This window comes from Saccostrea echinata, unplaced genomic scaffold (assembly GCF_033153115.1).
Source record: "Saccostrea echinata isolate AGI-Se365-2 ecotype Australia unplaced genomic scaffold, CSIRO_AGI_Sech_v1 ptg000033l, whole genome shotgun sequence".
NCBI lineage: Eukaryota > Metazoa > Mollusca > Bivalvia > Ostreida > Ostreidae > Saccostrea > Saccostrea echinata.
This window is the reverse complement of record NW_026889782.1, coordinates 33279572-33307547: the sequence shown is the minus strand read 5'-3', so window position 1 is coordinate 33307547 and position 27976 is coordinate 33279572. Positions and strand designations below refer to the sequence as shown.

The following is a 27976-nucleotide window of genomic DNA, read 5'->3' as shown; positions in this document are numbered from 1 at the left end:
ATGACAATCTTTGCTCATTAACTGGTGTTCCTGCCTATTACAGGTTTAACTTCGGCCTTTATGAAGCCCCATAACGACCGGGAAAAAGGTGGTCTATTAAGCTGAATCAATTGTCAGTGAATTTCATTTTATATTAAAATGTCCATTTTATGAAAGTCTGAGAAGTGTGTATATTAAGAAATATTATTATGTTAAACCAAGTGTATTTAAACTTATAAATTTAATGTGTATTCAAAAGGTGAAAGAGCTACCTAATTTGGGTAAATTTTTAAACAAAGCTACAGCTCTTCGAAAATCCAATTTGTAAGTATGTAACAAACAAAGTGAGCTCAATCGTTGGATACGAAGTGTTGTGATAAGAGGACGACTTAATAGAACTCACATTGCAGAAGTGCATTTGCTGCCTATACATCTTAAAAATGTATGATATGATAATTACATACCACTAAAAGGACATGTAAAATCTGTCTAATAGCCTAAGGCCATTCCAAGTTTTTTTTTCTACATATCAAATCCTTTGAAGGACGTCATTTTTATCAATAGGCCATCTTTAAAATAGTTTTTGTTTTCCCTCTCCCCACTCGATGTAAGAAAAATAGGGTCCATAGGTAGGTTAATTTTTTTTATCCAGAAAAATTCAACATATTTGTTGACGGGATAACTGTTACAAATTTTAAGGGAAAAGAGAAAGAGGCCCATGGGACACAATGCTCACCTGAGTAACTTTAGCCTTCTCTTCCCTATTGTAACACATGTACTTATTGTTGCCCTGTCCTATTCCAGATCAGAAGGCTTCCACATAAGATTCAGCTTTTCTGGCCCTTTGGTTCTTCATCAGAAGATTTTTCCTATATATTTCAATGTAAAATTTGTGGCCCCAATCTACCGCCAAGGGTCATGATTTGAACAATTTAGAATCTCTACTACCCCAGGAGGCTTCCACATATTGTCATAAGTTTCAGCCTTTCTGGCCCAATGGTTCTTCATCAAAAGATTTTTCCTAAATACTTAAATGCAAAATTTGGATTCCCTATTGTAGCCCCACCCTACTCCCGGGGATCACAATTTGAATAATTTAGAATCCACACTACCCAAGGATGCTTCCACATAAGTTTCAGGTTTTCTGACCCAGTGGTTATTGAGAAGAAGATTTTTTAATGACCCCACCCTATTTTTGTATTTTCTTGATTATCTCCCCTTGTAAGGGGGCTTTACCCTTCATTTTTTAAATTTAAACTCCCCTTTACTCAAAGATGCTTTGTACCAACTTTGGTTAATATTGGCCCAGTGGTTCTTGAGAAGAAGTTGAAAATGTGAAAAGTTTACAGATGGAAGGACAGACGGACTACTGGACAGACAGATGGATGGACAAGGGACAAAAGGTGATCAGAAAAGCTCACTTGAGCTTTCACTTCAGGTGAGTTAAAAATGTTTCCTGGAAGGTTTAAAAAAGATTGGAGTTGGGTCATTTTGAGCCAGTCGGTCGATAGTGGGCAAGCAAACAATCTTTTAAAGATGGCCTTATAAAGTCTGTGTTAATTCTTTGGCTATGTTTTTTTTCTTGCAGAAGAAAGATGGGTAAACACTAAAAAGAGAAAAAAAAAACCCTTAAAATTGGAAGGCCCTTACATGTCAGCACTGATAACAAACCTCTAAGTAATTATTTATGTCAAGGTTCTAGCATGTCCATTATTCAAGACAATTTATAAAGAGGCTTTAATCATGAATGGGAGTACATATAATGACGATTTTCAAAACCTGATTCATTCATTGTTGCTATGGTGGTGGCTCTAAGGCAATAAGCAGTGTAGCGCTTACAGCCCACTTGTTCACAAATGTCTGGCAGAAATTTTCTAAATGAACCTTTGTACAGTGGCTTTGAGTTATACCATATTTTATTTCCTTTGGGACAGTTAACTGCATCTCTTTCATACTTATTAAATAATTTAGTGGCATCACCATCTGTTTTTGAAAGAAAAAACTTCAACATTTTCACTGGACATATTGCACTCTTTGTCGCGTACATACGTGTATCTGACATAAGCCTCTCATTACGTGCGTGGACCTCTGGGTTATTTTTTAATTTTGTTTCATGATAAAGACATGCATATTCCCTCCCATCCTCATCTGTCTTGAAGTCAAAGGAATCGATGTTCAGTTGGTGATGGAACTCCACACCTCTCCTAACAAACTGAACAGCCAGTATGTACCACAGAGAAAGACGGAGATTAATGGGGGAGGAGTACGCAGTCTCCAGGTATTTAGAGATTTTCTGTAGATCTGACTTGGGTATGATTTCCTTGCGGATGGTGGAATGAATGGTGCCTTCTGCCATGCGATGCTTTAATAAACCAATCAAACTCCTGTTTGCCAGTTTGAACTGTCTGTCGTTCACAATATCAAAGTCCCTTCCTATGTCAGAGAAGTGTCGATTAATGGCGGCCCTCATGGCCTTCATTGTGTTTTTGTTATATTCCTCGTACGATTTGTTTTTTGGATCTGGTTGTGGTTTGGCCTCACAGTAAAATTTCTCCAGCTTTACCGCCAGTTCCTCTGCTGTAATGGATTCCATATCAATGCTGACACCATAGGTTTCCAAATGCCAATCTGAAATATATTACCAATTTCAGTGAAGTTTTATGTTTTGTACGTATTACTTCAAGATCTATTTTGACAGATGCGCCCAGCGTAAACAATTCACGCCCCCAGTATAAGGTGTGTGTGATTTGTCAACACATTTTTTAAGGCAGAGTCAAGGAACAACTCAACATGTTTAGCACATTCTAATAATTGAACAGTTTTTTATGCTTATCAAGAGATAAATTATCATATTATTAGAAAGATAACAACATGGCAATATTATGCACTGTGGCATTATGGGTTATTAACATTTTACAATAAGACACAAAGTATACCTTATGAGCAAATATAAAAATAGAAACTCTTAGGGTACATAATTTTGGTTTATTTTAAAATAATTTTTAAAATGGATCGGAATCTAAACTTCATTATGCATCAAACAATTTGTTTTCATTTCTAGGATCTTTCTTATATGTAGCAAACGAAGAGCTCAATTTCTCTATTATTTAACCTAAATTACATACATAATTTATTTAAAGAATGAATGAAGCAAGTGTTTTTCTTTGGACGTTCAATTTACTGTAACTGATCTTTTGAATTTATCATTTTGAAAGCAAAAACCCAGTGTCATTTTCAGCGCTGCACCGGAAAACAAAATCACTGCATGGTCTCTCTGAAATTCAAAATAATAATAATTATACTGCTAACAAAAGATAATCCAATTTAATATGAGGCTTTTTTAAAATTTATTCCCCGTTATCATTATACCCTGCAGTATCGGGTCCTAAAATCAGACTGTTTAAAGATAGGACATTAGTTGCAGCTTAATCTAACTTAAATTAGACTTGTATGCCTGCTCCCCTAAGATACGCTATGTATAGAAGCAGATAAACAAATCTAATTTTCACAAAAGATGTTTGTGAAACAATTATTCCCCCCAAATAATTGGATTTTTTCTAAGTTCAAGGGGCTTAACTCTGTCAAAAATTGCCAGATCATACCCAAAACATAACTTGACCTAGATATTTTTTATGATAAATTGGTATACCAAATTTCATTTTAGTATGTGCAACCTCTGCGAAGAAAACTGCAAATAATTGGAATTTTTCAAAGTCCAATGGGCAAAACTCTGTCAAAACCTGCTTGATTGTACCCAAAACAGAACTTGACCTAGATATTCTCATGATAAGTTTGCATATCAAATTTCATTTCAGTATATGCAACCTTTGTGAAGAAAATGAATGGAAACTGTTGGTGGACCAACAGACAGACAGACCGACTGACCAACAGACAGCAGTGAAGCAATATTTATGCCCTCCCTTCTCCGAATGGGGCATAATCAAATTGAGTTGGAGCCTGTTTTGTCATTCTTTATCACATAATATGATGTCATGAAAAGAATAAAAAACATACATGCATGGAAAAAAATTTATCTTGGTTTAATAATTAATAATGTACTCTGCATTTTTGAAAAATGACAAGGCATCAGCTAACGTTATCTCCTTAATAGTCTAATTAACAGCGACTTTTAAATCTACATTCAATAATGTGATGTATTTGTCTGCTCTCAGAGTTTTCTTTATTAATATTTTAAGAAACACTGCTTCCACTGGGTTCAAATCTGGGGAATATGTAGGCAAAAAGAAATATTCTCGACGCCCACTGTTGGCAAATAATTGCGAAGCTCCCTTTCTGCCCTGTTGTGGTGTATTGCTGCATTGTCAGCTATCAAAAACACCCCACGGGTGAAAGACACTTCCCCCTCACCAGTAAAACTTCGTGCAGCCTCTGCTATAAATTGAACATATTCGTTTTCATTAGATGGTCCATCAAATACTTTCACATATTTGACTCCACTTATTCCAACTATGGCATTGACAGTAACATTTGCATGATGATTGTTATCGAGTTAATTCGACACATGGAAGACCCTTTGTAGAATGTCCATAATTATTGAGTTAATTCGACACAGAAGACCCTTTGTTAAGAGTGTCCATAATTATTTTGCCCATCTGAAAGTGTAACTCGCATTTCGTTCATAAATTTAAGTGTGTATGGATCTTTCTGGCTAATGTGGTTAATGAAATGTTGCTGTAATTCAAATTATGTGGAGTAAGTCAGCTTTTGTTTATTTTTGATACCTGTTTGTACGTCATGTTTAAGTCATTTCGCAATGTCCTACAAATTGTACTGATACCAACATTCTCTATTGAAGTCGACTTTTTCAACAGTTCATCTCTAATCGTTGACAAAGGTATTGATGGTCTCACTTTTTTCAAGAAATGAATGTACTCCACATCTTCTTTCGTTAATTTCCTTTTACTTCTTCCATTGGATTTAACTGGGACTTTAACAATCCCTTCTTTACAATAATGTGTCCAAATTTTTTTAATTGTACGTGGGCTTAATTTAAATTCCTGTGCCGCTTTTGCCCGAAGTCCTCTTGGTAAAGAGTATTCTCCAAGCCTCGCGCCGTTCCTTTCCATGTAATCAATGACATTCCTTCGATAGTCAATCCCTGTAGGAAGTCCCTTTTGATAGACCCTCCCTGCGCTATTTCTTTTTTGATTTGACAACGTGCCTTAAAAAAATCAAATAAAACAATTTGCATTCGTTAGTATATATTACCAGGGTATATATAGAGTGGAGATTAGTATGATATTGATATCAAAACTATTTTAACTGGGTTATTACATTTGTAGGGAGTCTATTCAATTATAGATATGCAATTCTCAAGTGGCAGGATACAAAAATAAAAATGTACTCTGGTACACAAATATGCGGATCTAGGGAAGAGGGGGGGGGGGGGAGGTTTCTGGTCTATGTCCCCCTCAACTTCTATAAAAACTACACAGTATACTGATCATCACATAAAAAAAATTTAAAAAATGCCTATCCTTAAATACCTAATGTTCAAACCATATGATGTGACACTCAAGCAAAGTGTGTGTGTGGACAAGGCCCAAAAACACAAATTTTAACTTAAAGATAGTCTTCTCCACCCCCCACCCCCAATCTAAAAGCGGGGGCACTTACCCCCCATGATCCCCCCTCCCCCCGTGAATAAGTCTTCAATTAAACATGGTTTTGCTATTAATAAGGAATCTATCTCCCTTACCTATAGATGTAGTTCTCTGCAAATTGTGCAAAAGGTTGAAGGCCAACTTTTATTTTTATACATGACATTGAATTTTTTATATAGCGGGAACTATCTTGTTGTGTGATTGGTCAATCAAAATTTGCACAAAATGTTTACATTAAGTCATTTGACCTTTAGTTGTTAAAAATGGCACTAACGCAAGCAGTTCCAAACGCAGCTGATGAGATTGATATGAAGATTCACTATACATGTATGTACCACAATGAAAATCACCTCTCATCAATTTTGATAGAATTTACTGAGCTGAAGTCTCTTGGATACATTGGACTGTAAGCTGTCATACAGTTCCAGATTAAATACATCAGCCCAATGCTGATAATCTCATACTTTCTTAAGCTAATATCTCAAAATATCTCAACGTTCTCAGGACCGTGTGCACATCAGGTTCAGACAAAATCCCTGTTGTTAATATTAAAGTATCCAAAAGAACGTTGCCGGGACATTTCCAGTTGCCAACTAATCCTCGATCCAGAGAAATGACAGCTCCAAAGGAGTTGAATTAAATATTTTCCAGAAACCTACTACAAGCACCTATCAAAGTGACGGAGATGAAGTCCTCGATTTTTACACTTTTTGATCACCAATCGAACAGACCATAAAAGATCTTAACAATGGCATAATAGAATTGGAGACAGAAGTGGTAAGAGTGCTTTGGATTATGCATAAGAAAATGTTGCACGGCCCCACAAAACATCAGATATATAATAATAAGAAATGCTGAAATTGCCACCTGTGACTTGATCACAATGCAAGACAGTGCACTATTGAACAAGAGGCCCATTGCTCACCTGAGTACTAGCCACTTTTCCCAGTGTAAGGAATATGTACTTCCAAAAAAAAAAATCTGAAGCGGACCATAATGCTAACATGATGTAAAGCAACAAACCCAGGTTGACTCACAAATACAAAAAAAAACATCTGCAAGCATTTCCGGGGAAAATGCGAAAAAAATAAGTGAAAATCTGCTTCCCCTTTAAAATGAAGATGGTCAAATTCCGTAAAAAAAATTATCTAAATGACAAGATTTGAAGAAACTTGAATCAACACTACCTGAGGATATTTCCACAAAAGTTTCATTTTTTCTGGCCCAGTGTTTCTGGAGAAGAAGATTTTTACAGATTTTTCCTATGTATTGCTATATAAATCTTTGATCGTCCATTGTGGCCCTGCCCTAACCCCAGGGGTCATGATTTGAAGAAACTTGAATTTACACTACCTGAGGATATTTCCATATATTAATAAGTTCATTTTTTCTGGCCCAGTTGTTCTGGAAAAGAAGATTTTTAAAGAATTTTCCTAAGTATTGCTATGTAAATCTTTGATCATCCTTTGTTGCCCCGCCCTATACCTCTGGGGGTCATGGTTTGAACAGACTTAAGTCTACACTACCTGAGGATGCTTTCAGATAAATATGACCAATCATGGCTTTGCTGTTCTTGAGAAGAAAATTTTTAAAGATTTTTCCTAAAATGTATTTTTGCATTTGAACAAACTTGAATCCCCTTTACCCAAGGTTACTTTTTGGCAAAGTTGGTTAAAATTGGCCCAGCGGTTCTGGAGAAGAAGTCGAAAATGTCAAAAGTTTACAGACAGACAGACGGACAAAATGTGATCAGAAAAGCTCACTTGAGCCTTTGGCTCAGGTGAGCTAAAAATGTGTGACAAGTCAGCAATGCAACGATGTAAGTAAACATCCAGAAGAGAAATTAATCGTTGAAAGCGCAAATGAGCCCCTCAAACAGCTTGAGAAAAGTTTGAGAGAGAAAACGTTAGAACATGAGACAAAACAGAAAGGAATTGACTCCGTAAAAAACTCTTTCAGTTAGTAAATTAGAGGATATTTAATTAACAGGGACAAAGGAAAATATTTACTAAAAACTGCAAATGGGCATTACGTGCCAACATCCAGCATTGTCAACATTGACACGGCAAAACTTGAGAAACATTTTCATGGAAAGGTGGCGGATGACTTGGAGCAGATATTGCGCATTTTTCCCACAATAAAAGAGTATTTTGACAGCGGCCATCCCAGACCTCGGAATCTTGGTAATTCAGCTTGGCTCATTCTGGAGGTGAACTCTGTACAGTTTTCTGTGGCACTAAGGAGGCTCCCAAGTCAAAAAAACCCATATCCCTGGGGGGAGTTAATGTTTTACATACGTGTGTAATCATACCTCTTAAATGTTAAGGAAAAAAAGATTATCTCATTCTTTTATATTTACCACTACATAATTTCAAGTTTTTTTGTTCATTTCAGATGAATCCAAGCAACCTAAGAAAAGGCGTTAAATGTACATGTGAAAACTGGTAATTAAATGGCACCTGTCCACTTGTTTCTTGTCAGGGATCAGGAGAAAACTACCAATCATAAAGCTTGCAGTTAGGAGGCATGTGCTATTTACCTTGAGTGCAGCTGTCAAAATAGGTGTGACGTAATGCAAGACGGTACACTTCACTTGAATTGATAATAATTACACACAAAAAATAAAACTTTGCCAGTTATTGTTATCAGATGGAGCACAGAATTTGTGCTTTTTGTGGTCTTTTTGATCTCAAATACATGGTCGCCCGTGTGGCGCAGTGGTTAGAGCGTTCGCTCTAGAGTCGCGGAGTAAGGAGTTGATCCTTATGTTGCGGGTTCGAATCCCACTGTGGGACATGGAGACCGGTCCTTCGGATGAGACCGTATAAACCGAGGTCCCGTATCGCAGTAGGTGCTGGCACGAAAAAGATCCCTCACTGTTCAATGGCCCTGAGTGCCGAGTATAGGTCAATATTTGTTGCTCTCCACTGGCAAGTGGTGGCATCTCCATATAAGTGAAAAATTCTCGAAAGGGACGTTAAACAATAAACAAACAAACACACAAAACTCAAATACATGTACTTCCCAATATTTCAAATTCAGTACCATCACTCGACATTATTTTTAGTTTCACTATGTATGATTCAAAAAAAAAAAAAAGTTCTGGTAAATGATCAAAGCAAGTATTCCAATTACAAGAAAAATACCAGGTTTATGAATGAACAGTGTTCAATCTTACTGATAAATAATTTAATTCTGGTTGTTACGCTGTATTTGATTGGATAAAAAATTACTTTATATCGTATAAAATGGGTTATCTACGTCACAATGACTTGCGTCAAAAACGTATTGATCCACCTTATGTTACTTTAAATTTTGTACACATTGAAGTCATTTTTTAAGGATAATCATCTTTTTTTCTTACACCAAATGAATGAAAATTAAATTATAAGGAATGAATTTAATAGCTACTCAATTTATACAGTATAAACTGGGTTGGAACACTTTACGCTTTTTCATCAACCGTTTCGCGTTTTATAAAACGTAAACTGCCCCAACCCAGTTTATACCGTATAAAATAGGTAGCTATTAAATTCATTCCTTAAATTAAATGCTGTCATATTGTAAATCAAATAATTCTATTACAGTATAACTGTATTTACCATTTAATATCTTTGCAGCCCATCGGGTTTGTTTCCTGGTGCTTTTGGTCTGAATGACTTCCTGGAAACTTCGGATTTCTCTCTCTGATACGGTTTTGAAGCGTCCTGTCGAGGTTTCCGGGGATGACACTTCAGCATCTTCAACTAAAAAATTTAGAAAAAAAATAAGGAAATTTTTAAACCTGAAGAAAATGGTTTGTTTGATTTAAATAATTCTGAAATAGAAAGTTGGTGTGGTCTTAAAATAAATGTTTACAATTGACTTACTGTTATTGTTAAGTGTCTTGGACTGGTCCTCTTCTTGTTTCTGTGTTTCTTTTCTGACAGCAAACCTTTTACTGGTGCCCTGCCCTCCTTCTTTCTCTGTCAGGAGCCTCCTTAATGGTCCTCCATTGCCTAAACTCTCCTCTGAAGACTGAAAACAGTTTTAATACTGATTATAAGTAAGATGTGTGTTACTTAACAGTATACATTGATAATAGAAGCTGAAGGTATTAGAGATGTTACTGATTACTTTTACCTTACACCTTTAAATTCTACCTGTAAATTTTGAATCATATAGAAAAGGAATCTTTTATATAACATAACTCAACCTTTTTGTCTTCCTCTTCATGATCTTTATCAATCAGTTCCTCTTCTTTTGTAGAAACCTTTTGCACTCTTAATGTCAGCTGTTGTCCTATAGCATGCTGTTGTCCTCCTATTGTATGCTGATGTCCTCCAATGATATGCTGCAGTGTTCCTATTGTAGATTGCTGTCCTCCTATTGTAGGCTGTTGTCCTCCTATTGTAGATTGTTGTCCTCCTACTGTAGACTGTTGTCCTCCTACAGTAGATTGTCGTCCTCCTATTGTAGACTGCAGAGTTCCTATTGTAGGCTGTTGTCCTCCTATTGTAGGCTGTTGTCCTCCAATGGAATGCTGTTGTCCTCCTATTGTAGGCTGTTGTCCTCCTATTGTAAATTGTTGTCCTCCTATTGTAGGCTGTAGTGTTCCTATTGTAGGCTGTTGTCCTCCTACTGTAGGCTGTTGCCCTCCTATTGTAGGTTGTTGTCCTCCTATTGTAGGTTGTTGTCCTCCTTTTGTAGGTTGTTGTCCTGCTATTGTAAATTGTTGTCCTCCTATTGTAGACTGTTGTCCTCTAATGATATGCTGCACTGTTCCTATCGTAGGTTGTTGTCCTCCTATTGTAGGCTGTAGTGTTCCTATTACAGGCTGTTGTCCTCCTAATACATGCTGTTGTCCACCTATTGTGCATGTAGTAGGCTGTAGAGTTCCTATTGTAGGCTGTTGTCCTATGATTGTAGGCTGTTGTGCTCCTGCTAAAATCTGCTGCCCTCCTGTCAGCAACTGAACAGTTTTTGCTGGTGAAACAATAAAAGGTTGTGAAGATATAAAACCATTCTGAACTAAATTTGGTAACACTGTAAAGTTAGATGATGTAGGGATCTCGGAGGTGCCCTGAAGATTCAGTCCCAGTTGATTGACTAGTGTTGCATTCTGGGTATTCATTAACATTGTTTGAGGTAGAGAATTATTCTGTAGATATAAAGAATTCCCAAATTTAACAAATTTCAATGGGGTAGACATTATATTTCCACCTGTAATTGGGTTCATGTTTGATGATGGCACATTAGCACTTGGTATCACTCTCTTTATTATTGGCTGTGTAAGCAGCACAGTTTTCTGAGGCACATTCTGTGCAAGAACTGAGGAATGAACTGATGGAGTTGACTTCGGACTTGCAGTTCTTGGTCCACTGCTGTTGCTCTCAGGTGTGCTGTCTAGTTCTGTTTTTATTGTTTCTAGTTCCCCCCTGTTTATCTCCCTTGTATCACTTGGTAGCACAGAATCCAGGGAATCACAGTAATTATGAACAGGTTCTTGTTTTACTTCTGTAATCATGTGGGAGGGATTATCTCCCCCTGACTCAACAGATTTACTGGTGCTTTCTGACTGAGGGGTGGATCCAGAGTTCTGTGGGGTGTATTCCTCAGAGTCAGGATCTTCTTTTATAGCCATTTCCTACATGATTAGAAATTGTAAGCACTTACAAAAGTTAATTAAGGTTTATTTATCATGTTAATTATTTAAAATTTGTTAATAATTATGTCCCCCCAAAAAAACACATGATTTCAAATAATTTACTGATTCTTTGCAAATTAGTTTAAACCTTTTTTAATTAAGACTATTACAAAAAACCTGCAACTTATAATTGTCAGATTTTCAACATAGAAAAAGATGTCTGCAGTAAATTACACCAAATCAATGCATTTCACACTAACCTCTTCATCTTCAAGGTCAAGGTCACTGCTGGAATCTTCATCAACAGACTCATCATCATCTATAGACTCTGCCCCATCATCAACTGTCAAAACAAATTTACAGTCAGAGAAAGAGATTAGACATATTACAGCATCAATAGACTCTGCCCCATCATCAACTGTCAAAAACAAATTTACAGTGAGAGAAAGAGATAACACATATTACAGCATCAATAGACTCTGCCCCATCATCAACTGTCAAAAACAAATTTACATTGAGAGAAAGAGATGACATATATTCGGCATCAATAGACTCTGCCCCATCATCAACTGTCAAAAACAAATTTACATTGAGAGAAAGAGATGACATATATTACAGCATCAATAGACTCTGCCCCATCATCAACTGTCAAAAACAAATTTACAGTGAGAGAAAGAGATGACATATATTACAGCATGAATAGACTCTGCCCCATCATCAACCGTCAAAAACTGGGTACTATTTACAGTAAGAGACAGAGATGAGACATATATTACAGCATGAATAGACTCTGTCCCATCATCAACTGGCAAAAACAGGGTACTATTTACAGTGATAGAAAGAGATGAGACATATATTACAGCATCAATAGACTCTGCCCCATCATCAACTGTCAAAAACAAATTTACAGTGAGAGAAAGAGATGACATATATTACAGCATGAATAGACTCTGCCCCATCATCAACTGTCAAAAACTGGGTACTATTTACAGTAGGAGATAGGGATTGTGTGGAAAAAAAGTAATGTTACTAGAGGACTCATGTAGTCAACAGTAATCTAAGAGAACTAATTAAGGAATCACTGTCTATTTGTTGTGTATACCAGGGCATCAAAGAAAGTTGGAAATGTGGGATAATTTGCATAACGGGTGAAGACAGTGATTCTTTACATTTACATTTATATGTGAAATGAAATTGTAAATATAAATCTAAAAAATGCTGTCTCATAGATTTTAAATACATGAGGCCTTGCATATTAATTTCAATTGTCCACGCCCACTGACGTCAGACACAATCACAGCCGCACGAGATTGACATGCATATATGACCCCTGACCTTTCACCTGGCAAAATTAACATTCCGGTTGAATTTTCAACAAATCAACTCACCTAACTTTCAAAGAGTTATCACAGAGAAAACAATTAGAAATGGATATATGAACTTGAATTGTCCTATAGGTACTGATCCCCCCTCCCCCCCATCCTTCCTCTAAGAAGAAACACAAACTTACTAGTAATACTGCAAACACTTGATAACAAGTATTCAATGAGTAAAGGTGTAAAATTGGTCAATTTATTTACCCCCTGCCTAAGTTTCCTAAAATGTTTAATTTTGTAGAATTATTTTTTTTTAGATCTCTAATTACAAAATGTGTTAAAGAATGTTTATAATAAGAGTATCAGTACACATTCATAAAAATCACCAGACAGGTATAGATATATATATATATAATTATATTTAGGGCCAAAAAAATTAATCAATAGTTTCTCAGGCACCGCCGCAACAGGTCAAACACTGCCGCATTGATCAATTTTATTGATATATTGAAAAGGAAAATAACTCAATTTTCTATTTTTCCAAGTTGAAAAAGAAAATTGAGCTATTCCCCTTTCCATAAATGCTAATAGATAGACGTTTTTATTAGATAAACAATACATTTCTTGTTAATACGGTATTTTATGAATTAACTTTGTTTGGAATAACATAATCTAAAGTTGAATATATATTATAATTAACATAAGAGAACAAAAAAAGTAAGAACCAGCATCAATATCATCATTTTGTTGAATGACTGACATGAAAAAATAGGTGTACCACCTGCTTCCAAAAAAAAAGAAAAAAGAACCTGCCTGCCACATTGAATTTTGAAATTTTTGGCCTGAGAAACTATTAATTAATTTTTTATGGCCTAGAGGACAGGACTTAACATTTAGACAAGTAAAAGTTTGTCTCAGTGTATTTTGCCTCTAGTTTGTTGGACTGGTCATGTAAAAATTGTATAAGTTCAAATGAAGCAGAGCTATTGTTCTGAAATTTCAAAACAGTTGATTAAATCAGATGTTTTCTTGTTTTTTTTATGTGTCTTCCATACCTTCTAACTGAAGCGAGATGTCATTGCTTGTTTCTTTTGAATGTAATGATGGATCTTCAACTGTTAAAATGAAAAAGTTTAGAGGAATTATTAACCTAGAAAAATTTCTCCCATATATATACAATATCTATAAAAATCCATATATGAATATTATACAGTAAAACCTTGTTATCTCAAACTCAAAGGGATCGAGAAAAAAATTCAAGATATCATAGGATTCAAGATACCTAGGGTAAAATACTAACATACATATTACAGAAAAAGCAGTTTTTGTCTCTTTCTCATGCAAAGAATTCACATTAATTTCATGCAAATTTGATATAAAATTTATGCAAGCCACTTTTTTCTGTGTATCCATGGTATTCCAAGATATCTGTGTTCAAGATATCGAAGTTTTACTGCATCAATCACAGTAATAACTCTTTGTTATTTTTTTTTTATTCCCTTTGTTATTCATTATTATTATTTTATTGACAGAATTCTCTGGGAAGAGTTGGGATGTTCACCTGAAAATGGTAAGGATTTTCCAATTTACTGAGCAGTTTTTTTTTTATCTGAATCAGTAATTCAGACTTAACAATAGTGCATTAATCACCAATAAAGCAAGTCTACTTAGAACTTGAAAGGGACCCACTGATAGAACTTGGTGTGAACTTGCCTTGTTGAGCTACACAGAACTTGATAGTCTAAGAGATCCACCTACCATTAGAACTTGGTGTGAACTTGCCTTGTTGTGCTACACAGAACTTGATAGTCTAAGAGATCCACCTACCATTAGAACTTGGTGTGAACTTGCCTTGTTGTGCTACACAGAACTTGATAGCCTAAGAGATCCACCTACCATTAGAACTTGGTGTGAACTTGCTTGTTGAGCTACACAGAACTTGATAGTCTAAGAGATCCACCTACCATTAGAACTTGGTGTGAACTTGCCTTGTTGTGCTACTGAGCTCTTGAGGCCAGATGTCTGTTCATTTTCTCTTCTACAAGGATAAATATGTAGAGGATATTCAATGTTTTGTAGATGAATATGGAATTTATTTCACAAGTGGGACAGGATTTTTTTTTTTATATTTTCACGAGTGCAAAGCACAAGTGAAAATAAAAAAAATACTGTCTCACAAGTGAAATATCAAAAAATACTGTCTCATAAGTGAAAGAAATTACATACTCATCTACAGAACATTGAATTTTCTGTTTATTACATTTTCTTAGATTTTCCCTTTGCCTCTGTCTTTTTGTAATAGTGTCGGGATCGGGATTCCGAAGAAACACACCAAAAATTCTGTGGTAAATAATAGTTTTAAAAATGTCAAATTAACTGATATTATGACAGTGGCAACATTTAAAATGTAGCAGAAAATAGAATATTTCTTAAGTGTAAATGAAAAAACTGCCCATATGGCGAAAATTACCCAAAAGGATTGAGAAAACAAACAAACAAAATTAGTACACGAACGGCGGCAAAAATAAAAAATGGCGGTTTTCAGTAAAATAAGTAAAGCAGACCAAGAGGTGATCATGAACTCGTTTTATTGGGACTCGGTCCTAAATACGGCACACTATCAATTCCCAGATGTACCAAAACTTCCAACTGGAAAAGCAGCTCATGCTGAGCTGGAGCATATAGACAAAAACCTATACAAACCAAATGCAAAAATGGTGTCCTTCAGGGTACAAGACAAAAACCGTTTGATGAACTGGTTAAAATGTTTAGCTTACAGATATCACTATCAGTTTGGTAAAAGAAAGGAATTCAAATGTGAATGGATTGATAGATTGAAGGATGGAAGTGAGGAATTAATCGATGAAGTTCTAGTTAGATTGTTGTCTGTCGATATAGAAGGCGAGGAGATGGAAAAAATCATTACTATCAATGTATATTTTTCTACCCACTTGATCACTGTTCAGGGAAACAACTACCTTCATTGGGTAGATGACGAATTTCCACACTTAAAATCTGTTGTGGAAAATATGTCCACACAAGACAACTCTGAGACAAAAGTGAAAAACCTACTTGACGTGTCAGCTGAATATGATGAATTCCAGTCATTTCTTAGTAGTAATAAGAAAACGTTTTCAACTCCAAGAATCATCTCTCCAAACACAGTCGCCTCACCAAATAATATGCAAACCATAGAATCAGGTATTTGTTCAAGGTTTAGCACCTTGGACAGAAAGATTGATGTATTCAATAACAATCTTTTGGAGAAAATAAACAATTTGGAAGAAATCATTTCCAGAAATAGCCAAGAGAACGAAATTAATCATAGTGTTCTTCAATCGAGAAATAAAGAACTGGAAAATAAAATAAACTACTTACTGGCAGAAATGGGAAAAAAGGAAGAGAAAATAAAGGAACTCAAAAAAGAAATAAGCAGGTTGAAAGAAGACAAAAAAGAAAACAAAAATGAGAAAGAGCAGCAGAAGGAAAACAAAAATGAAGAGAAAGACAATGAAATGAATGTGATGTTAGAAGAGAATACCAGTGTTAAGTGTCTAATTCCAACTGCAAACAGATATGAAGCCCTCTCAACTGATGTTGAAGAACCAGGTGCAATGCACCAAACAAGGTCAGACATATCATGTGAAATGCCAAAAAAGAAACAAGATCTGCCTATTGAAGTCATCATGGACTCACATGGAAAATGGTTAGATCCAAAATGGATGTACAAGAACAAAGATTTAAGAATAACAGTACTGGGTGCAGGAAAAAAGAACATCAAGGGAGCAATGGAACATATTCAGAGTATAACATTTCCAAAACACTTAATCATAGGAGTTGGGTGTAACGACCTGTCCAACGAAAACCCAGAAGATGTCTCACTCAGATTTAAAGAAATGATAACTAAAAATAAAACAAATTGTGTCCTTCACATTCTACCCATATTTGAAAGATATGGAGACAGTACATACAACCAAAAAGTTACAGAGACCAACAGAGAACTACAGAAATTATGTGAGGAAAATGGTGTAAACTTCATCAAAATGAACAAAATATCATCAGAAAATCCTCAAAATTACACAAGGGATGGAGTGCACTTTAGTAACATAGGAAGGAAAAATCTTGTCATTATGATAAAGCAACATCTGAATCCACATCTAGGAATGAAACCATATGACCAATATCAAAAACATGAATCACAAAATCATCTGCATCACAAAAGGGAACATTACCAAAATGATCAAAGACAATATTACCAAAGGAAACAGCATCGCCGCATTGATCAATGGCAAACAAGTGGAGAATGGAGACAATATAATTTCAAGAACCACCAAAACACAAGTGAACGAAAGCACCAGAATAAACATCTTGAACGAAATCAACCACAAAAAACACAGGGGAACCAAAATGTTCAAGAGCCAATAACGAAGGAGTCTCAAATGAGAGAACTTCTAGAACAGACGTTGAAATTTTTGTAGATACATGGAAGACCAGCATGATACCAATCATTCAATCTAGTCATTATCTAAGTCATAATACTCTCTTGTTATTATTATTTCTCTTTTCCTCAGGTTGTGTGTTGTAAAACTGAAGTAAGAGTAGTCAATATATACCTGGTTGTGTTTTAAATGGTTGTTCTAAACTTGATATATGTATCTGCCATTTATATTTTTATGTCACTGTCAGAATGTTAGCTTGATTTTTCTTATAATTTTGAAATGTCATCGCTAAATATAGCATAGTGGAATGTACATGGTCTCAGTGATGAAAAGTTAAATGATGATCTTTTAAGAAACTTTTGTACAAAATATGATATTGTTTGTTTAGCTGAAACAATGCTGAAGGATTCAACAAGAAATCTTCCAGGATTTTCTCCACCATTTGTATTGAACTCAAAAAAGACAAAGAAAAGGGGTAGACCATCAGGTGGATTACATGTATATATTAAACCTACAATATACAAACACTTCAAAAAAGTATTTCAAAGTGAAAATAGCATTTGGCTTGAAATTAACACTCGAAATACAAAATCACAACAGAATATTGATTCATATTATTTTTGCTTCTGTTATATAAAACCATACATAAGTAAGGCAAAATCGGAAGAAATATTTTCTAATTTAGAAAATGAAATTGCAAACTATAGAAGCAAAGGAGAAATTTTTGTTTGTGGAGATTTTAATGCTCGTACAGGAGGGCTGCAAGATTTTATACAACATGACACACTGAATGATACATTTTTGGATTGCCCTCTACCAGAATACATATATGAACCTGACATTTCAGTGAACAGAAACCAACTTGATAAGACATCAAATTTACATGGACACCTAATTACAGATATTTGCAAAACATATAGATTATCTATCCTGAATGGAAGATTTCTTGGTGACTCACTTGGCTATTTTACATTTTTTAATTCTAATGGTTCAAGCACTGTTGACTATATGTTGGCATCAAGTCAGTTGTATCATAAAATTGAACATTTTAATGTATTACCTCCTACAGAAATATCAGATCATTGCCTTATAACTGCAAGTATTAATATGAACACAAATGTGTTTTGCAATGAAAAATATAAAATGCACTCTTTGAAGGGGAAATATCTCTGGTCAAGCACTTGTAAAAACCAATATGCAGAAGCTATTAATGAGGAAGAAACTAAAAATCAAATACTAATGTTGGATAATTTACTTGACCAAATATATGATGATAACACATATGATTCAAATGATCTTGTTTATAAACTATCAAGTATTATAATTAATGCAGCTAATAAAAGTGTTCCATTTAAACCTGCAAAATTTACAAAATCACAACAAAAAAATAAACAAAGACCAAAATGGATGACTACAGATTGCTTACTCCTACGAAAAGAAGTTAGAAATTTAGGGAAGAAAGTACACAAATATCCAAACAACTGTGAACTAAAACATGCCTTTGCAAAATGTAGATAAGATTATAATAAACTAAGAAAAAGTCTTAAATCTAATTTTTACAATAGTATTGCAGAACAAATTAACACACTTTCGCCACAAAACTCCAGTAAATTTTGGAATAAGATAAAAGAAAATAAATCAAAGAAAACTAATGCAGAAACAATTGGAATTTCAGAATTCGTTGACCACTACAAATCCTTACTGAACATTCAATATACTGATGAAGAGAGCTTGAAATACAAGTACACTGAACTAAATACTGAACCAAATCCATTAGACTTTTTGTTTACTCAAGATGAAATAGAACAAAGCATTTTAAAGCTGAAAAATGGTAAAAGTGCTGGGCCTGACTTAATTTTAAATGAGTTTATTAAAACAAACAATACTACCCTTTTACCTGTCCTTACAAAACTGTTTAATATTCTACTTAAAAATGGAAAAATGCCCAAAGAATGGAACCTTTCACTTATAACATCATTATACAAAAACGGTGATCCTAATAATACAAACAATTATAGGGGTCTCAGTGTTACAAGTTGTTTAGGAAAACTTTTTACAGGCCTTTTACAGAAACGCTTAGATAATTATCTTGAGTCAAATAACCTACTAAGTCAATATCAATCTGGATTTAGAAAAGGTCATAGGACCACTGACAATATATTTGTACTAAAAACACTTGTAAACAAATATCTTTATACAAAGAAACAGAATTTATATGTGTGCTTTGTAGATTTTTCAAAAGCATTTGATACTGTGTGGAGATCTGCACTTTTATACAAATTGAATAAAAAGGGTATTGGTGGTAACTTTCTCAAACTTTTGACAGACATGTATACAAATACATACTATTCTTGTAAAAAGGACAATCAAATGAGTGAAAAATTTAAAGCTAATAGAGGAGTCAAACAAGGTGATAATTTAAGTCCAACACTTTTCAATATCTTTGTTGATGATTTTGTGAATTATCTTAAAAATGTAAGCACAAATCCTGCATATCTAGATACTATGCCAATAAATCATATGTTTTTTGCTGACGATCTGGTCCTTGTATCAGAATCAGAAGTTGGTCTACAAAACTGTATAGATGTTTTAGGAAAATATTGTTCAGACTGGAAATTGTGTGTTAATATGGATTGGTTTGAACATATTTTATTGTATAAATAATATACAAATGGTTTGAACACAAGTTCTAACAACTTACGAGGTTCTCACCATAAATGGATACAACTGTCAAGGTCTATATATAGAGAAAAAAAATATTGATATATACAAACATATTTGTTTTAAACATACATTCATTACATGATAAATATATAACTAACTAGAGTTTTAGTGTAAGGCTGTAAGAATTAATTGAATCTTCCAGAATCTCTTATAAATTTTTGTACAGATTGAAAAATATATTTATTGATTTCAACATTTTGTGACTCATCTCCCCACAGAAGTAGGTGACAATCAATAATATTCAATTTAGTGTTTGGTTTAATAAGACACAGTAGGTTTCTAAATAGTTCCTCTCTAGCATGTTGATATTTGTTACATACAAAGAAGAAATGATATGGGTCTTCTGGTGTACCACATGAACAATTAGGACTCTCAATAATGTTTCTTTTATAAAGATCATAATTTAAAATACAGTTGTGTCGTAGTTTAGTATGTATGATACTAAGTCGTCTGTTACCATAACAGAAATAAGGAGGGGGGTCTGCTGGTTTTTTATGTATTTTGTTTTTGAAACTACTAAAAGTTGAGCTGTTTCTTGTGGTAATACTTAAACTATTCCATTGGTTTACTGTATCAGGAACAAAGGATTTCTTAAATATTTCGAGTCTGCATCTAGGAATAGTGTAGTCATCTTGATTACGTGTGTTGTAATTTGATTCAACACTCCTTACTGAGGGAAAAATACTTTTTAAATAATCAGGTACCAAACTGTGATGTACTTTAAACATAGTATCTAGTTTTCCTACTTTACGCCTCTCTGCGAGAGGTTCCCATCCTGTTTCTAAATATAATGCATCTCTTGAGGCTATAATGGGTAACCCTGTAATTATTCTCGCAGCATAAAGCTGCACCTTTTCTAATTTTTCAACATCTTGTTGAGAGCATCCATCCCAAACTACAGAACAATATTCAAGTAGTGGTCTAATAAAAGTTATGTACATTTTAGCTAGTGTGTTTCTACCAATGTTGTATTTTAGCTTTTTTAGGAGGCCTAATCTTTGGTAAGCCTGTTTAACTATATTATCTATATGTTCAGACCAATTGAGATTTTGGCTCAATAGTAGTCCTAGATGTTTATGAGAGGTTATGTATTCTAATTTACATCGTTGAAATTGTAGTTTAGGAAGATAGTAATTATAGATCTTAATGTAAAGAATAATGCTTTTGTTTTGGATGGGTTGAATTTCATAAGCCATTTGGAAGACCACCTATCAAGAATTTCTAAATCATGATTCAAGATATATTCAATAGTTGCAACATTATATGAGGAACATTGCAACGAGTTGTCATCTGCAAACAATCTACATAATGAAATCATGTTTTCTGACACATCATTCACATAAATCAAAAAAAGTAAAGGACCAAGAACTGATCCTTGTGGTACACCAGCATTAATGTTTCTACTAGACGAAAAAATATCTTTATACATAACTTTCTGCCTTCTATTACATAAGTAACTCTCAAGCCAGGTAAGAATGTTACCACATAAACCGTATGTCTTTAATTTAAAAAGTAAACCTTTATGCCAAACTCTGTCGAACGCTTTGGACAGATCGCAAAATACCATGCAACAAAATTTTCCTTCATCGATATTCTTAACAATGCTGTGATAAGTTTCAAGTAATTGGTAAGCAGTTGAGTGACCTGGCAAAAAACCTGCTTGAAATTTGTAAAATAAGTTATTTTGATGAAAGTAATTGTACACATGTTTAAATATAATTCTTTCCATAATTTTGCTAACGCAACTCAACAATGATACCGGTCTATAATTAGTTGCTACAGAAGGATCATCTTTTTTAAACAATGGTAATACATGAGCGAGTTTCCATTTATCTGGGAATGCATTTTCTGCCAGCGACTTATTAAACAACAAACATAGCGGTTTAGAAACAGAATACATAGTAGATTTTAACATTTTGTGGCTTATTGCATCAGGACCTATTGCTTTATTAACAGGAAGTATTGATATTATATCAATGATTTCTTGCTCAGTAATTAATATATCACTCAGTGTATCATTGCATAAGTAATACAGTTCAGATAATTGGTTTTGTGAGTCATCCACATTAGATATAGAAGAAAAATACTTATTTAACACATCAATCTTATCTTCATCTGAGAAAGCTATATTTTCATCTCCGCTATCAGAAATGTATTGTATAGGTGGGATATCTTTATTTGGTTTTACATGAAAAGCATCTCTCAGCAGCTTCCAGTATAATTTAGTATTGTTAACACTCGCATCAGACAACTGAAGGTCAATATTGTCATAATAATTCGATAACGCGTATTTTTTCATGTTGTTAACTTGATTTCTGAGTTTTCGATATTTAGCCCTATCAGCTTCATTTTTCGTTTTTCTTGCTATTTTATGTAGTCTGTTGCGTATTATTATATGTTTTCTAAGAACCGAGTCAAACCACGGTTTGTCCTTAGGACGAATAGTGACGGACTTTTCTGGAACACATTTTCGTACAGACGATAAGAAATGAGTAGTAAAGTTTTCCGTGGCAGTGTCGACATCTTGGGCGTTGTTTATTAAATTGTCCCAATCGCAGTCGTTAATTAAGGAATTAAGTTTCTCGAAATCCGCTTCTTTATACAGCCATACATTGCGCTTGTACGCATGATTAATTTTGTAGTTCAAGGTAAGACACACATAAGTTGCTCTATGGTCGCTAAGATTCGCGCTTACATTTAAAGTTCCCGACTCTGTTACGTCTACGCTTTGCGTAGTAAATATTGGGTCAATAAGTGTTCGAGAGGAATTCGTGATTCTCGTTGGCTCGCTGATTCTGTTGATAAGATTACAATTGGATATTATATCATATATGATGTGTGTGTGAGGAGTGCTTAGAAGATCAACATTTATATCGCCAACAATTATGATTTTGTCAGAAAGCTCACCTATTTTGTCTAAAGACCATGAAAAGTTTCTCCAAAAAGTGGAATCTGCGTTCGGAGGACGGTAAACACAACATAAGAAAAGTTGAGAGGTAGGATTATCAATTTCTAACAAGATAGCTTCAATATTGACAGGTTCAAGATCCATTCGTCTGTGAGCTCGAATATTGTTACTTGTGTAAATAACGACTCCGCCTCCGAAAGAGTTTCGATCTTTGCGAAAAATACAATTAAAACCGTCTAAATAAATATCACTATTCAAAATGTTGTCGTCGAGATGCGTTTCAGTAAAGCACACAATATCAAATTCATTTACTATGGCTTTAAGTGAGTCAATTTTGTTCCTGAGACTTCTAATATTTAGGTGTAAAATGTCAAGGACATTGTCATAAATAGGGCCTGGATTTGTTTCTATATCACCAGATATTAACAAAATAAAAGCAAAAAATTGCATGAAAAAAGTTATGTGTATAGGCAGAATTTTACCAACATAAAAACTTTTCAAAAGACATTTTCGAGTCACTTGTTGGAATAAGTTCAAAATATCACACAGTGTAAGAAAAACAAACATTGACGAGCAAGTTACACACCTACACACAAAGTAAAAAGTTCCAATTGCGGCTCTATATTGCTCTATGCTGTTACCCATTGTCTATAATGTCAGGTCTAAGGACATTGAATTTGCCGCAAAACGGAAAATTATGTAAAAAATGTACACGATATGCATAAGGTCTAAGAGTTGGTTTTGTTTGTTTGTAATAACTGTGTTGACAGTTGTAGATATATAAAACTGTGGATGTGTTAAAAACAGAAAATTGGAAACAAATAAACAGCATTTCACATACAAACAGAAAAAATATGAACAAAAACAAAAGAAAATCTACAATACAAATTTGTTTGGGAAGCGACTCATCTACAAGTGAGTTCCCAAACAATACATGACAATATATCAGGATATAAGACAACGTAATGACATGCAACATTCAAAACTGATATAATTATGTACAAGGGTCCGTAATAAGTGAATTATATACTTTAAATTAACTGGGATTGATTTAGCTATATCTGTGAATTGCCCACATATATCTGTAATTGCACTGATGAAATGTTTAATTTTGTGATAAAGCGGGTTGATGGTTGATACATATCTAGGAATTGGCTGTATCGGCGGCTCTTGTGCTGTCCACCGGTTCGTCTTTATTATTTTTTACAACGTCGGAGAACGAGTTACGTTTGGTTTGATCACTGATAGCTGGTTCGCTTGTTTCGTCCGTGTTTGTTTCACAGTCACTGTTCACTTGTTCGTTAGTGTTAAGTGCGTCTAGGTCATCTTGTGACCTAATAGTCACTCTTTTGTCATCGTTTGTTTTGATGTAAATTTTGCCGTCTGTGGTCCAGCATCCCTTTACTATCTGGTTTCGCAGCGCCTGTCTAGCTTTGGCATATAGGATTGCACGCCGCTGAGTAAGGGCTTCATTGATATAAATTTTGTAACCATTGTCTTGATTTGTGTTGAACCCTTTAAGGTTGGATTTGTTTTTGTAAATTGTAGCTTTGTCATTATACCGTACAAACCGAACTATGATATCCCTCGGTCTATCCTGGCGTGGTGGGCCAAGTCGGTGGGAGGTACTGATTGCAAATTTGTCCAGTTTCTCGACACCTACCGGTAGAACTAATTTATTTGTTATGTTTAAAATGATCTCATCTGTGTTTTCATTGTCTCTCTCCGGAATTCCGGAAAATTTTAAACAGGTTTTTCTGGAATATTGTTCCAAATCATCGAGACGAGATTCTAGATCTGTAGTTTTAGCCTTAAGTTCTCTAACTTCGGTTGATAATTCCTTGAGAATACAATTTTTTATTTCGGGTTTGTCCAGTATAATGCTTGTGGCCTGTTTAAGTAGTTCTTTGTTACCAGATAGATTGTCTAAAAGGTTACTGAGCTCAACCAGGTCTTGTGAAAGATCAGAATCTGAATTTGAACTAGGTCTGAATCTTTTCGATGACTTAGGTTTATGTGATGACCCTTGAGTAGAGAACAGGATAGAAGCGGAAGGATCAGAATGAACATTTGATGATTTGTTACCTCTGTTACCTCTATTGCCTCTGTTTGAGCTTTTATTTGTTGAATAGCCTCTTCCACCCATCATTAATTTTCATAAGATACACACAGATTAAACATAGAATCACACAGTCACAAATAGATTTGGGTTTGCTAACAATACACAAGTAAACTCGTTTGTATTTGTAAGCGATGATGCCGTTTGTACTTGTAGTGAACTGTACTCAACGGTGACCGTTGACCATCTCAACAACATTTAGGCTTTAAAATACAAGTTTTAGCATCTGTGCCTTGACTTTTCTGATCATATACAGTTACAAGATACATTTGTTACCTGTGATACTGATTCACTATGTGATCCATGATTTTCCTTTTGAAAAATTCACATATTTTACGGACCGACAAAAACTGTCGCCTACACCATGTCGTCACGTGACAAAAATCAATCAATATGGATAAAACAGATGTTATGATTTTTTCAAGAAAAACAGATGATGAAACATCATTTAGATTTTATTACAATCACCAAATGATTAACATAATGAATGAATATAAATATTTGGGTGTTGTGTTCAGATCTGATGGAAAAATGAAATTTGCAGCTGAACAACTATCAGAACGTGCTAGGAAAGCATATTATGCTATTAAATCAAATTTTCCTGCAAACATTAATTTTTCAGCTGAAATTATGTTAAAATTATACCAGTCAATGATAATACCAATTATTACATATGGATCTGAAGTATGGATAACTGACTTCAAATGTGATTTAATGTCTTCAGACCAATTTCCTTTTGAAAAAACACAACACTTAATATTTAAAGACATACTAGGGGTACATAGAAAGGCATCAAATCTTGCTGTTTTATGTGAATTGGGTCGTTTTCCTTTGTACTATTTATGTTATGAATATATGTTTAAATATTTTAAGAGACTTAAGGAAATGGAAAACAAACATGATTATAATAATTATTTAGTGATTTCTGCATTTAAAGAAGACAAAAAACTTGTATCTAGAATATCTTGGCAAAGAAAACTGTCTTCATTACTACAAAAATTAAATATCACTTCTTTGGATATTTCTCACACAACCTTGAAAAACAAATTACAAGAGCATTACCAAAACAAGATACATGAACAACTGAAAAATATAAGCAAATCAAACTCTGGAAAGTTAGCTTTTTATAGTAAAATTGTAATTCAAAATGAATACAAATTGCAAAGTTATTTAAAGCTGCCTTTAAAGAAAAGTTTTAGATCTGTATTAACAAAATTAAGGATCAGTGCCCATCCATTGTATATTGAAACGGGCAGATACTGTAAACCCCCTATTCCTAGAGAAAAACGTTTATGCTATTCATGTAAATTATTTATTGAAGATGAAAAACATTTTGTTCTATACTGTTCAAAGTATGACCAATTTAGATGCAATTATACTGATATATTTAGTGTAAACACATATACTAGTGATAATCCCATTAGAAAAATTGTCAATCCTACAAATATTACAACTGCTAGAAGGATATGTTGTTTTTTGAAAAAGTGCTTTGACACCAGAAAAGAAAGTCAGCAATGAATACTTAGAAATATGTGAATATACTCTACATTATTTTGTTCAACTCACATTTTTCATTTTGTATATGTATGTATTATTCTTGTTAATTCGTTTTATGTCATGACTGTATGCCGACATGGTAATTGTCAATAAAGTGAATTGAATTGAATTATTATGACTGGCCAGAAATTATTTTTTACCTACTTTATATCCTTTAACACTGTGAGAGAATTTCACTTTTATTCAATAAATAAATCACAGAATTTCACTGTTGAAAATGTAATAAATAAGTAAACACATGTACATTCGAAGTTTGAATCCTATATTTGTTCCAGTTCGCACTTTTTTGAGTTTTTAATACATGTCGGAATAAGGTGAGTGATGTATGTCTATGCCTTTCAGCATATCAAATATTTAGGTTTTATAATGGAATTCTTTCTATGAATGATATCGTTCATGCCTTTTTCTAAGTGTGTTGAAGTCCCCCCCCCCCCAAAATTCCCACCTGCCTACCTACCAAATTTTTTTCACCTTGAGTGGGGATGGGGCAAATAAACATCAATTTAAAGATAGCCCCGGGATCACAGATTTCATCCTCAGATATAACCCCCAGCCCCTCCCCCAATCTCTTTTATTCCTTGATGAGACTTACAGGACAGAATCAGCTGCCAGTGGCTCTGTTGTGTTAGGCTCTGACATTGTTTTACATCTATGACAATTACTGAGTATAAACTATTAATACTTACAGGCTACAATCTATCAGTGGCTCTCTATATGAAGTGTTTGGCCCTGTGCCTCCTTTATCTCTGTGACAAGTACTGTATTTTGTTACCAATTCCTGTGTGTGTTCATCATACTCGTATCTAAAAACAAGTCAAAAATTAACAAGTTATTCATTTCAGCTGACACCGAACCAACAAGCATCATCGATCGTGACGTAAATTTTATTGCTTCTTTTAAGGAGAAAATCCCTCACTAACTGCAGGGACATTACTGCTACAAATCGAATTTAATTATATATCAAAACAATAAAACACAGTTAAAGCAAACATGCTTATAATGAATTCATGCTTACAACAAAGTGATTTTCATTCCTAAAGTATTTTGAAATAGGCCTTCTGCATGGCACAGTGGTTAGATCATTTACTCTAGAGTCAGGGAGTAAGGGGTTGATCCTTACGTTACGTTACCCCACTGTGGGACATAGAAACCGGTTGGATGAAACCCTAGGGTTTATTAAGTGAGGTCCTGTGTCCCAGTAGGTGCTCCCTCACTGCTCAAATGCCAAGTTCCAAATACATGTCTAAATTTGCAGCCCTCCATCAAAATGCAGTACTGTAGCTCTCTGGTTGAGAAAATTCGGACCGACAAACCCAGAGAGCTACAGATGCAAGCATTGTTAAAAACCTCTGCAGCTATCCTCCACCAGCAAGTGGTGGCGTTTCAATATGAGTGAAAATTCTCGAATGGACGTTAAACAACACAAACAAAAACAACCATTTATCTGTTTAACATGTTTAAGATGCACTGACCTGTCAAGCAGATACCCAGCCAGTTCGTGGTTATACATAAAACCAAGCTGTTCCTTCAGGCGATTCCACCTTGACATGTGTTCTGCTATGTACACTCGCCCCTTGGCTCTTTCCATGTCAATTCGCATTTGATATTCTTTTTTTCTTGCTTTTCTTTGTTCGGGTGTGAATTTAAGAGGCCTTCCTCGCTTTCTCTTGGGAACCGACGCCAT

At 34.5% G+C, this 27976-nt stretch overlaps 2 protein-coding genes across 2 annotated transcripts; one reads left to right on the top strand and one right to left on the bottom strand.

Annotated features, from left to right (window-relative positions):
• Window positions 1-8: 8 nt before the first annotated feature.
• On the bottom strand, window positions 9-27976 carry LOC133199203 (uncharacterized). The gene is made up of 9 exons (XM_061335049.1): window positions 27765-27976; window positions 26979-27095; window positions 14510-14583; window positions 13601-13660; window positions 11490-11572; window positions 9799-11229; window positions 9473-9620; window positions 9206-9349; window positions 9-2607 (listed from the first exon to the last, which is right to left on the bottom strand). The coding sequence occupies exons 1-9, from the start codon at window positions 27974-27976 to the stop codon at window positions 1721-1723; spliced, it is 3156 nt and encodes a 1051-aa protein (XP_061191033.1). The 3' UTR covers window positions 9-1720.
• Window positions 7396-7908, top strand: LOC133199204 (uncharacterized; the record flags this gene model as incomplete). Its single annotated transcript, XM_061335050.1, is given in 1 exon segment — window positions 7396-7908. A coding segment is annotated over 1 exon segment (513 nt), but the record flags the coding sequence as incomplete, so codon positions are not given.

Bases quoted from the DNA above. Each gene is read 5' to 3' on its own strand.
- LOC133199203 (XM_061335049.1), bottom strand. From the start codon at position 27,976: ATGGCGTCGGTTCCCAAGAGAAAGCGAGGAAGGCCTCTTAAATTCACA. The intron at 27,096-27,764 runs GTCAGTGCATCT...ACTTGTTTTTAG, and splicing joins GCTGGGTATCTGCTTGACAG to ATACGAGTATGATGAACACA. The intron at 2,608-9,205 runs GTAAATACAGTT...AATATATTTCAG, and splicing joins GGCTGCAAAGATATTAAATG to ATTGGCATTTGGAAACCTAT.